Below are 13,703 nucleotides of genomic sequence, written 5' to 3'. Positions count from 1 at the left end.
TAACACATTTGCATAATTCCCGCCTATGTTCTACGTTGGCCGGCAGCGAGCAACTTGACAGCGCCCACAAACACGTAATTTTACTGACGACTGCTTCTCTAATCTCGAGGAGTTAAAAAAAAAAATCTCGGGGAGTTGATGGCTCTTTACCCTGTTTATTTGGACCAGCTGGCTCCACTGAATCACAAGTATGATAAATAATAGATGTTTATATTTTCTATCGAGCGTTCAAAATACGGAACTATGGCAATGGGCGTATCGTTTTTGAGACGCGCTGTACGTGGTAGACCAATCACAAAAGACTGGGCCATCTGACCAATCAGAGTCTGTTTTTGGAGTTTTGGAGAGACTGAATCTTAGAACTGCTTTGAACGAATCGTTTGAGAATTGCTGGAAAATGAGGTGATATTAAATGCATATTTTGAGAAAACTAAAGCGTTTTTTGACCTTGCATGCATGTAATCCTATTGTAGGAGACTCCCAAAACAATATTAGGAACCTTAAAAATGGCATAATAGGGGCACTTTAAATAATCCTGAAAAAAGTAAAAGTTTCCACAATAATATGAAGCAGCACAACTGTTCTCAACATTGATAAAATAAGAGATATTTCTTGAGCAGCAAATAAGCATATTAGAATGATTTCTGAAGGATCATGTGACACTAAAGACTGGAGAAATGATGCTGAAAATTCAGTTTTGCATCACAGGAATAAATTACATTTTAAAAATATATTCATTTAGAAAACTATTTTAAAACTATTTTTAAAATTAGTTATGTTAAATTGTAATTGTATTTCACAATATTACTGTTTTTATTTTTGGTCAAATAAATGCAGCCTTGGTCAGCATAAGAGACTTCATTTAAAAATTAAAAATATCTTTCCGACCTCAAAACTGTTCCTTGCACAAGTCAACAAATGCATCAATCAAATCAATCAATCAATCCGGTAATGGCCAGCTGACTGTATGTTACCGCACTTATTATATAGATACTTACCAAACAAATAAATAAATGGAATGAAATATTGATTTGAGCTCAAATATTTTTATTAGGTGAGAAGAGGAGGCTGTGAATTGATTTGATAGTCATGAAACTAGCACACTTTAGGTTGCCTGGGACAAGTCAATTATTATAAGTTTAGTGTTCATACAAAATAAGTAACACTTTATTTTGATGGTCCCTTTTGAACATTCTGTTGACAGTAAGTAATGTTGCACCTACATGTGTACTAACTCTCATCAGAGTATTAGTAGACTGTTTGCTTAATATCTGCTAACTCTTCATTGTCATGGTCTCCCAACAGACACTGACTATAAGTAACTTTGCAAGTACATACCAACTTATTCCAACCCTACTAATACTGTACTAATACTCTAATGAGAGTTAGTGGACATGTAGGTGCTACATTACTTATAGTTAACAGAATGTGTTAAAGGGACCATCAAAATAAAGTGAAACCCAAAATGATTTGATGGCAGTATGCAACGATTAGCATATATAATGTATAAGGAGCTAAAAAAGTGTATTATTTTACAGAGTCAGTTTAAGTCCAGCATACAAATCAACAGAAGCATTCAACAGCTACCTTCTGAAATGCATTTCTCCCCAATCTTTTATGACAGTTGATGTTGTGATGTTTCACAGTGAGCTAATCCTTTCTTAACACACTTGCAGCCGCGCACAGAGCAACAGAGAGAACATAGGAAATGATAACACCCTTTTCTACACACCTGCTTGGTTTGATTTTCTGCCACTGGCGATTTTTAAGGCTTTTTCCCGATGCAGACACATAACCGTGGGTGTATTTAGTAGAGTCAACATAAAATGGAGTTTGCAACACAATTTTACTTCCATAATATGGCGTATTTCCAATTGAAGCAGGATGATCAACTGCACAAATTACAATGATAGCTGTGTTTGTGTGTGTGAGAGGGAAAAACTTTGGTGTGAAATACTGATTGCACAGGAGTGTAAGCATTAATCTCAGAGGTAGTGTGACTGCAGAGAAGAGCATGGCCTAATCCTTAATCTCTAATCCTAGTTTCTAGATTCCAATTCTCACAGAAGACCTACATATACCCAAGATCTATCATTCAGCCCAGGTCAAACATAAACCCTACTTTCACACCACACATTGTCCTGTTATAATCTACAACACTACGACTTCTGCTTCTTCTTTTTGTTTTTCTTTTTTCTTCTTAGTAGTAGTAGTAGAAGTAGTAATCCTAAAACTTTTACAAGTATTAATTTAACAAAGCTCCTAGCATTCCAATGTTATATTGTATGCTATTTCAATCAAATCAAGGTTGGTTAACTGATTTTTATATATATAGTTTTAATCTGAAAAATGTTCTCCTTTGTTTGTGTGTAGTTCAGTCCATATGGAGGAGTCATCTGTGATGCAGGGTGCTCAAGGATTTCTGGTTCAGGACTGGCCCACCGTCTCTAGCGCTCCTGGTAAGATATCGAATCTAAACTCTCTATGGCAAGCATTGCATTAACTAAATTGAAATTTCTGATGATCTGGGCTGCTATCCACATTAATTGTATAGCTCTATACTCAACTCATGTGTTTTTTTATTTTTATTTCTCCCAAGGAATTTTTTCAGATACATCTTTGTCCAGGTTGATACTTAAATGAAACATAACTGAAAACCCTTATTAAATCTTCAGATCTAGAGCAACCACTGAGCAATACAATTTTCCTCTGGGTGTTCTGGCAGGACTGTAACACTGTCTTTTACAGTTTCACTGGTATTACCCCTCAGGACCATCTATCACGATCAACCCCTGTCCCAATCTAGACTATCACTCTCTTCTGTCTCACATCATTCTTACACTTGCATGCTTCTTTCCCTGCAGTCTCCTCTGCGATGGCCTCTTTTGCTGAGCCGAGCTGCTGCAGTCATGCAGGATACAAGGAATATGACCTACATGAGGCTTCTTTAAGAAACCTAGCTGAGTAGCTTAGGGAGCAACTCAGAAACCACTGTAATACATTAGTGATACCACAATCCGCTTTTTTGTGTTGAACAGTAACAGTAAATATGAATTCACAATGGCAGCAACCCACTCAAAAATTGTTAATGTACCCAAAATTAAGATTTATCATAATTTGCTCACCCTCATGTTGGAAAGTGGATTGTGATACATCATATAAATACACCATATGAAAGCTTTGTGTGAGGATTGAAATTTGAGATCTGCACTGGAGGGAAAAATGATCTGTAAATAATGACATTAATTTGGGGTTTTATAGGAATACAATTGGGGTCTTCTGGTAATGTATAGTGGATAAACTACTGTTATTGCACTTTTTCTGTTTTTGGAGCTTGGTGGTATAACACTATATAACTATATTACTCTCCACTTTCATTGTGTAAAAAATAAGAGAGTTTACATTTTTATTTAGACTTTATGTTTCATGTCTCATTTCGTGTTTCATGGAATAAAGACATCAATACAAAGTTAAAACAACGCAAGGGTGAGTAAAAGATGCAACATTTTAATTTCTGGGTGAACTATTCCTTTAAAACTGCTATTGTACATATTGTACATTTTCCCACAGTCTGATTACAATGCTTTAGGCTTTTGTTTGTAGCCATATAATATTGATGTGGTCTATTGTAGAACATTATGATGAGCAAATAAACACCCAGTTACACAAATGTGATGAATTTTAGTATTACATCAAAACATACTTGCTCTTGTGGCAGCGGCTATGTGAAATCTTCTTGTAAATACCATCAATTTGACATACATGAGATGAAATCAGCAATAAACCTCTCTACCGTTTTGTTTGGGTTCATTTCCTGGGTCACAAGGTCATAGGTAGGAACCCGGATACAATTAATGAATATTTAATTTCCTAATTAACTACTCGTGAGGGTTACGGATGTCTACGTTGAGGCCCGACCCTCTTGGATGGAATGATGATGTGACTTCTGGAGGTGTTCGAAATAATGAAAGTAATTTAGTTTCAATAAGATGAAAGGGAGAGAAGGAGGGAGAGAGGACAAAACGGGTGCAATTACTCGGGTGATGAAAGAGCAATTTGTTTCTAATTAAGTCTTTGATGATGACTGCAAAATCAAAGACTGGAAATGAATTAAATAAGCCTCTTTAGATTTTAGCTTTCTCTCTGTCTCCATCTTTCTTTCTTTCTTTCAGTGTTCAACTGTCTTGTTTGCAAATCTTTCACAAGCCGCCAAGTCTGAGATGCTGCTTAGCTTTTTAAAACATTAGTTCAGCCAAAAATGAAAATAATATATATCATTTAATGTTCAACATTGTTCCCGGGTCACAAGGTCATAGGTAGGAACCCGGATACAATTAATGAATATTTAATTTCCTAATTAACTACTCGTGAGGGTTACGGATGTCTACGTTGAGGCCCGACCCTCTTGGATGGAATGATGATGTGACTTCTGGAGGTGTTCGAAATAATGAAAGTAATTTAGTTTCAATAAGATGAAAGGGAGAGAAGGAGGGAGAGAGGACAGGGTGGGTGCAATTACTCGGGTGATGAAAGAGCAATTTGTTTCTAATTAAGTCTTTGATGATGACTGCAAAATCAAAGACTGGAAATGAATTAAATAAGCCTCTTTAGATTTTAGCTTTCTCTCTGTCTCCATCTTTCTTTCTTTCTTTCTTTCTTTCAGTGTTCAACTGTCTTGTTTGCAAATCTTTCACCAGCCGCCAAGTCTGAGATGCTGCTTAGCTTTTTAAAACATTAGTTCAGCCAAAAATGAAAATAATATATATCATTTAATGTTCAAATGTCATTGTTCCCAACTTTCTTTCTTCCATAAAACTCTAAGAATAAATGCAGCAAACTTTTAATTCTGTCTATTTAGCTCCTTAAAGAAATTATAAGTGTATTCCATACTATTCTTTCTCTATATTATATCTTCTGAAGCTATATGATATCTTTGTGTGGTGAAACCGACTAAAACAGAGATTGACTGAAATGTTTCTCACTGCTGTAATCCGTAGGCCTGTATATAATATGCACTCATGTTCAAGCCTGTTCAAGAATGTTTATCAGTCATGTAAAAAATAAAAACGAGTAATGTCTGGCATCAAATATGTTAAAATGCCTGTGGGCTGAATTAAATTTGAAGGATACTGCAAAAATTACAGAGGATAATGAAATACGTCTCAGTCAGCTGTAGAATGTACACAAGTCATTTCAACTTAAATTATATTGATGTGACTTAAAAAAATTGAATTGAATCTTATAAAACTTAAAAATGAATTTGATATTGTTTAAATTATTTTGAGTCAAAGTCATGAAAAAAAAACATGTTGCCATGATTCATTTATCATTTTTTTTTTTTTTTTACAGTGTTTAGTGTATATACCATATGGACCACTTTTATTGTGTTTGCTGAGGTTTGGTGCTTGACAGACGGACAGAGAGCTTGATCAGTAAAGTATGGCATTTAGATTTTTGGCTGAACCAACCTTTTAAGACAGCAGAAGATGAGAACAGCTAAAGATATGACTTAGAATCAGACAACACCATCCATTTTGTTATCAGCAGCAAGGGAATCGGCAGTTTAAATGGTAATGTGAATGTCAGTCAGTTGGTCTGTGGTGGTGTTAAGTAGTGCTGGTTTGTTTTAGGTTCTGCATTTTAATGAGCTTCATTTTAGCTTTTGCGTGCAAAACACTGGAGAAGCCAACGCCCCTGTCTCTCTCTCTGTCTCTTTGTTGTGTGTGAAACAGATGGGCAAAACTACCAAAGCGTAGATCTACAGAATTAAAGTAATGAAAATAGGATAAAGCATTTCTGTCTCACTCTCGTTTTGTTTTTGTGTCTGTCCCATTTTCTGTCTTGTTGTTTTTTTCTGAAATGGGATAAAATGTTAGAGTGTTTAAAAGAGAAACAGTGTGACAGAGGCAGAGGGCAGGTAGACAGCCTAAGGGAAAGAGGGATAGAGAGAGTGACAATGAGGGGAAAAAAAGGTGACCGAGGGGGAGAGTGAAAGAAAACAGAGATGTAGAGAGGAGGGGGCTGTGACTGCCTCTGTTGCTAGGGGAGAGAAGTATTTGACCATTAGAGAGAGAGCGTTCTGTATTAGTTTCCATCAGTGTCTCTGCCACAGCCAGATTTCACTGAAGGAGGCAGTTTCCACGGCAACCATTCATACCACGAACAGGGTGCTGGAAGAATAGAGGGAGGGTGAGAGAGAAACAAGTGAAGGAGAAATGCAAAATGGAGAGAGAAAGAGAGGAGAGTGGCTGAATGAGAGAGTTCACAAATTCGCCTGCCCATTCAGCCCTGCCAGGTAATTGTAAAACGAACTTGGCTTGCTGTCCGTGAAGGAGGCTCGAAACCCGAGGCTCGGCTTGAGCTCCGAGTAAGAAACCCCCCCTATGATGATACGGTGTGGATGAAAGAGAAGGGATTTAAAGGAGGAGAAGGGGTGGTGGAGGGATGCCGGAAGAATATTCGCTTTGACGGAACAATGACTGCTGCTTATATACGGTCGAAACGATGATTGGCAGGACTGGTTGATTAGACTCCTCCCGAACCTGCGTTGCGAACTTCATTTAACAGAACGCCATATAAAATAAAACAAATGGATAAAACTGTGCATGTAAGAGGAAGGAGGAAGTTTAGAGGGATACGGACAGGTGAAATGGGGACAGATGGATGAGAAAATAGAGAAATATGAGAGTTTATAATGCTTTGGTAATACTTTTGTCATCTCAGTAAAGCTTTTTGAATCGAGAGAAAGATATTTTTCTACTGTGAATGCGATTGTTGGGTTATAGCAGGTTGGGTGAAGATGGATGAATGGAGAGATAAATGGATGGGTGGATGAGTGTGACCTATCCTGATCTGCCTGTTTAAAGATCATCTCTACAGGTGGGCCAACCTGCACAGCCCACAGGCTCTCATATCAGCTACAATGCCATATGGCACATAGAAACACTTGCCCTCAATGCAACGCACATTCATACTCACAAACTGACACAAATGCCAACATGCATGATTTTTTTATCGACAACAAGCTAGTTCAAAATTGAATACAAAAAGAGTGTAAATAAAGACAACAGTCAGAGGTATCAAGAGACAAAAACTAGTATAGCTGACAAATCAATAATGTCAACAGGTCTCCCTGATTTCCAGTGATTTTGTAGCAATTTTATAATTTTGGATTTAGCACTCACTTTAGTCAGTCAGTGAGACAGAGGAAAGGCTGTGCAGGAGGGTGCGAGTGTGTTTGTGTGTTGTAGGTCTAGTGGAATTTTCCAGAACACGCCAGGGGCTTTAGTCAGCTCAAGAGGGTAAACTGAGGACAATCGCTCTCTTTCTTTCTATGTCAGTGTTTGTCTCCATGTCTTTTTTTTTTTAGGTTTTGAGACATGAGGTTGAGATTGTTTGATTTATGCATCTATGCTTTTATTTATGCATTTATTTATGCTTTTGTCTACGCTTTTACTTGTGCATTGATGTGTTTGTGTGTGTTTCCCTGACTTTAATGGAAAACAGAGTTATTGAAAATTACAGCATTATTCTCAAAACATGCAGTACTATTACTACACAGAGCAGAACTATCCTTAATACACACATGCACACAACACACACACATGCACTGCAGTCTTGGCAGGCTCATGAGAAAGCTTGTGGTGCCATCTGGCACATATTTTATCAGGATTACTAGAGCCTGACGTACCAAGGTGTGCTGCATACACATACACACACGGAGACACATGCAACAGTGTAATTATGTTTATTGTACACAGACAATCAGTACCACATGCACATATCTAATGAATATTGTATGCCCACAAATCCTTTATTATTCGCACACACAGCTAATGAAAGTTAATCAAATTTTCTGTTAAATATTTAATGTGAAAGCATGCAATTTACATACATGGACATTAAATAACAAATTGTGAACTTTGATTGGTAAATAGATTGAGCTGCAAAACATATGTACTGTAATCAGCCAATTTTCTGTGCTTCATGCAGCAAAACACAAATCTGCTGTCATCTGCTGTTACACACGCACACATACATACACAGTGCTTCAAAAGCGGTGTAGTCTCATCTAAACAAACCCATAATTCCTTGGCTCTGCAGTGGTGCTCAGAAATCTGCTCCTTCAGGAGTTTAGCATTGGAGTTTGGCTCATATTTCATCCTCAGACTGCCCTTCCTCACCTCCTCTTCTGCATTATATAAGACGGCACTCCACTCCTCCTTGAGAAAGGAGACAGATACAGAGATATACAGTGGGTACGGAAAGTATTCAGACCCCCTTAAATTTACTAAATACTGAGCAATGGGTCTGAATACTTAGGACCATGTGATTTTTCAGTTTTTCTTTTTTAATAAATCTGCAAAAATGTCAACAATTCTGTGTTTTTCTGTCAATATGGGGTGCTGTGTGTACATTAATGAGGAAAAAAAATTAACTTAAATGATTTTAGCAAATGGCTGCAATATAACAAAGAGTGAAAAATTTAAGGGGGTCTGAATACTTTCCGTACCCACTGTATAGAGAGTAGATGGGAGGGGGTCGGCAGACTCATGTTGTTTTCTTAATGATGAGACGATTCGATTTTCTCCCCATCATCTTTTTATGAGCTAGATGTTTCACTGGCCATAATAATCATGCCCTTGTCATGCAGCTTATTAAACCTTTGCCATTATCTGCCAGCCAGACGTGTGTGTCTGTTTAAAGACTGCATTACACGAAAGGTCAAGGCAAGGTGGAGATATGCGGAGGATGTTGCTGTCAGTGTAAATGTGTTGGGAAATTACTCTGAATCTGTATTTTGCAAAGATACAAGCTACTCACAGTTTAAAACAGTTAAAGCAGTCTGTAGAATAATGCAGAAATAATGACTTCTTTTTTAAAACGTTATCCCATCAAAGTCCTGCCCAGTTTTTGAAATGTTTAATTTGACAGTTTTGAAACCAATGTAAATGTAGATAACTTAATAGCATTGCTACTTTTAGCTAGTTACTCCCTAGCACTAGTGAATTTTATGCCTTATGCTGCCAGAATGATGAGATAAACAGAATGGGAGGGCATGGAGAGAGGAAGATTAGACGTGATAAAAGAATATGAGCAAGAGGGAGAAGAGAGAAAACAAAGCATTTGGGCGTTTAGTTGTTTTGTTACTGAGGGATTTGGAAGGGTAGTCAGTTCCCTGAGGACTCATAATGGATGCTGCCGGTTTCTCTCTCTCTCATTTCACACTAACAATCCTGAATACAGACCTTCTTTCACTTACAGATATCATAGTCAATTTTTCAGAGGTTGTAATCCATCTTAATCTTCACCGCAACATAAGCTATAGACAAAAGGCAAAGTGCAAACAAAGACTTGCACACAGATATGATGCCAAAGGTGTCTGTATTAAATTAAGTGATGTTGTGGTGATCCAGTGTCATTATAAATGAGATTACTTGCTCATCAGACAGAGAGAGAGAGAGATTTTCAGCACTGCACAGGGGATGTCAAACATAGATCAGGCAAGCTACCACAGTAATTTACATTTAAAGACATAAGTACATTACATTGCACATTTACATTACATGAGTACATTATATTCTTTCCTAATGCTTTCATTACACACATTGACTGTCAAATAATGCTGTTTTCATTTCTGTTTTTGCTAATTGTCATGTGATATTATTATAGATTGTAATAGATGGTCTCTTTTTCTCTCATAGATAATGAGGGTGGAGAGGTCTCTCCCCCCTTAGGTGCTGGAGTGGACAGCAACAGTTGGCATTTTCGATACGGGCCGGGTCCGGGAGGCCCTCCACATCTGAAACCCGGTGAGGTTCCTCCTGAAGCCTTCATCATCCCTGGTTCTCCGGCCATTATTTCCATCAGACAAGGACAAGACGGCGATGACAAGGGCGACTTTATTACCTTTGGAAAAAAGGAGGAGGCCAAGAAGAAGAAGAAAAAGAAGAAGGAGAAGAAGGATAAGCGGGAGAAAGGAAAAGATGATGATGATTAGAGCGACAGAGGAAAGAGTTAAAGAAAGAGCTGATTTTTTTCTAAGACAGAAGTCTCAACGAAAGTCTGTAGAACAAAACATGTTTTTATTAATCCTAAAATCCATATTTGGGGCTCAAGCAAACATTTTTTGTTGGATTTAACTGAAAAAATTGGGAGTGATTTTCTGTCACATCCGATCTCTTTCGGCCTTTTAATTAAGAAATTGATTAATCTCGCCTTGATGAGTTGTTACGTGATTGATTAATATTCTCCCATGCCTCACCCACTATTCCGCATAAAATGTCCTTCAGACTCATGTTGGTACATCTGTCTTATTCATACTCTTGGTTTTTGTTTTCCAGTCTTTTTGATAGGGAGACAAAATCTGATTGTTTGTAAGCTGTGTGCTGCTTCACTTGTGCTATCGTGGTAAAATGGAGAAAAAAATAAGAGGGATTCAAAATTGAGTTAAGTTAGACATTATGGAAGCAGGACACACACTGGTGTAAATATGCAGTTTGGGCACCGCTGTATGTAAAGCAGTGAAGACGCTAAATTAACGCTTTTGCTCGTTCACTTCTCCTGGTGTGGGATGGAAGAAACATCCTTTAAAAAATATACACTGAAACATTTTCACTTATAAAAATCTCAAATCCTGAACAAATGGGGGGAAACAAACAGTGTTTTAACAAAAAAAACAAAAAAAAGTACACCGAGTGATGGAATGCTCTTTTGTTTTGTTGCTTTAATTTTGTTACCAGCAAATGTTCTCCAAGGCATAGCATATACGTGAGAAAGTAGTCCCATATATACACGCATACACATATGTAGACACACAGATTTAGTAAACAGGGTCAAAAATCAGTCCATCTCTATAGCAACTCCCAAAACTTCTGCTCTGAAATGTTTCTAACCTGGTTGGCCTTTTGATTAACCAGCAGTTGGACAGGATCGCTCACAAGTCAATATCATGTAAAGCTCATGAGAAATCAGCTCTTCAGGAGCCTGGTTATGTGCTCTGTTGTTAAAGGGATGACTGAGAGAATGTTTATGCATTATGAACAGTATTACTGTTGATTCACCAAACCTTAAACACCTTCGACCCCATAAACTATCCTTAAATATCCTCTGTAGAAAAGGCTTAGGGGTTATGCCATGAATTTTTCTGTGGTGTTGCCTCATACCTGTAGTTTCCCCACTGTCCTTGACCCTGTCATCCCAACCATAATTTTGTGCCTGCTTTCTCAGCTCAGTATGTCATACACGAAACCTAGTCGCCTCCTTTCTGCTTGCTGTCTGGAGGGCCAACACACCCCAAGAGCAAAGAACACAACATATTAGCTAGGGGTTTTCAAATTTGAAGGGTAGGGGTTTTTTTGTGCACAGTTTTTATAAGCTTTAAGTGAACTTTATTGCTACTGTACAGAGCTTCTGTTTGTCTGTCTCTTTCTTGATCTCTGCTGGATAGGCTAGCTCTAGACATTGTGGTGTACTCATGTAGTATGGAGAAATGCAGACGACGCCTGTCAAATCCCCCCCCCCCCAGACGTGAAGACAGATGTGTGGCTTAGGCAAGGGGTGGAGATTAGTAGAGAAGAACTTTGGGGTGAAAATAGTGGCTTGCCAGTTTGATACCATGTTGAAGGTGAAGTGTGTAATTTTTGTGCCATTAGCAGCACCAAACAGAATTTTGCCCCGTCTGCCTTTATTCGATCCAGCCATTGGTTTTGAGCTGTGTCAGGCTGATTGAGTTGCTCAAACAAACAGAGCAAGGTTTTCAAAGACACATCCAGTGTTTACACTTTAAGAAAGTATCTAAACCTCAAAAAAATACACAAATCATCTGTACATTGTTCTAAAAACAATCAGGTGTTATTCATCTGTGATATCAATAATACACTACAAAGACAAGACTGTTGTCTCCACCCCATGCCTTCTAGCGTCTGATTACAGTGACACGTCTATGTTCTGATGCTATTGGTTCCCTCACTTGCCTGCCTACCTTGTTGCCACACACCCAAAAACGTCTCAAACCGATGTCACAATTACTCAAACGTGACTGCTGCATGACCTTACCAGAAAGAAAACACTTACTATATATATATATATATATGAATATAGATATAGATGGCTATGATTTTATTATTTTTGTTTATAGTTTTTATTCATTATTCACACGAGAGATTTGTGTATGTACCGTCTCTGAGCCTTTTGCATACTGACACCTCTGCTCCGACTTACAGTGGACAGTTATGACGTTACTAAACCTTGGTATTTGTAAATGCTCTATAGTGTGATGCCCTGAAGCTCTTGGTTTTATCCTATTCTTTTTATTTTTGTTTATGAGAAAAAACAAAACAAAACAAAAAAACGTTTGTGTTTGGCTTTGACATACTGATCAAACTAGCACTGTATATTGTAGCTAAATTATGTATGATGATTCTATCCCTACCCTTTCACTTCTTTGACAAGGAAATAAAATTAAAAAAAAACAGGAAAAATCATCCTGATGTAAAATACAATATATGTAGTGTATGCTTGTATCTAGTGAGCTTTCATGCTGTCATTCTTTCTTATTGTCTGGTGGTGATCAGTAGGTGGCGCTGTGCTGTCCAACTGAATGGCGCTCATCTGGTGTAAAACCCTCTTTTTTGTACACCTGCTCATCAATATGTGATGGTGAATTAGTGACCTTCATTCCATTCTTATTTTCTCTTCTTTATTTATTTATTTTTTTTTCATTATGATGGAAAAGTGGTAATGTGTTTTGTTTATAAATCACAAAATAAATAAACTTTTCTTTCTTAAGAATGTGACATATTGTCAGTGTTTCTGTGTACATGAGCCAATTGTTTATTGTTGTTTTGGTGTACAATACAATCTAGAACCACACTATAAAGCAGAACTTTTACTGCAAGGAAGTCTGGAGAAGCAAGAGAGAGATAGAGAGAGAAATAAATAAAACTGCTTGCTCTGACCTGATATTTGGGTCATTTTATAACTGAGGTTACATTTCATGTCCACTGATGATAATGAAATACTTTTTCTGACAATTTTCTTCAGAAATAGATTTTATCCATTAAGAGAATACATATTATAATCTCACACATATATTTTGTGGACCCTGTTTATCGGTTTGCTTGAAATTGCCTCTATGTCCTTTAAATTACAGAATTCAAAATAATGAATAAAAAAAATTTAAAGTAGAGATTATCTATATTAAATTCATTTTTAAACATTTATTATCTAAATACATTAGAAAAGTAGACAGAGTTTAAATTAATTAATCTTTCAAATAAGAAAATATTTCATTGTACTCATGTCAACAAAACTTGTCAAAACAAACACACCCCTGTAAACTAAAAAAAAAATGGTTTATCACAAAACCATGTGACCAGCATCATGTGATGTCATTTTCTTCTGTGGTGGACATTTTGAACACATTATGGAAAATGTGATCTTAGTTTTTTTCCTGCATTTAATCTCCAATGATCTATATTGTCAAGGAGTATATAAATTGCCCATAAACTATGTTTGGTACATTATTATGCTTTGCAATATTTTTATGATTTTTAATTCAAATAAATATTAAAATTTGAGGATAACCTGATCAAGAAAATAACATTTATTTAGCCAGACAATGCCTGTCATTGAAATTTTGAAATGTTACCTGTCAACCCACACAGTTTGTCATAACATAGTTGACAAAATCACCACCAGGG

General features: G+C 37.0%; 1 protein-coding gene across 6 annotated transcripts in view; it reads left to right on the top strand.

The window, feature by feature from the left end:
• The window catches only part of LOC107747087 (protocadherin alpha-3-like), a 147,996-nt gene extending 137,922 nt beyond the window's left edge, over positions 1-10,074 (top strand). For 5 of the 6 annotated variants that reach the window (XM_016561510.1, XM_016561511.1, XM_016561514.1 and 2 more), the window contains 2 exons: positions 2,374-2,459; positions 9,705-10,074. In XM_016561510.1, the coding sequence (XP_016416996.1) occupies positions 2,374-2,459; positions 9,705-10,000 (382 nt within the window). In that variant the 3' untranslated portion in view covers positions 10,001-10,074. Of the gene's footprint in view, positions 1-2,373; positions 2,460-2,864; positions 3,159-9,704 lie in introns of those variants that run through there. The other variant, XM_016561512.1, reaches the window with a different exon arrangement.
• The last annotated feature ends 3,629 nt before the right edge of the window (positions 10,075-13,703 follow it).

This window comes from Sinocyclocheilus rhinocerous, unplaced genomic scaffold (assembly GCF_001515625.1).
Source record: "Sinocyclocheilus rhinocerous isolate Xijiao unplaced genomic scaffold, SAMN03320098_v1.1 scaffold168, whole genome shotgun sequence".
NCBI classification, from domain to species: domain Eukaryota; kingdom Metazoa; phylum Chordata; class Actinopteri; order Cypriniformes; family Cyprinidae; genus Sinocyclocheilus; species Sinocyclocheilus rhinocerous.
Note: the sequence above shows the minus strand (reverse complement) of the source record. Positions and strands in the feature narration are given on the sequence as shown.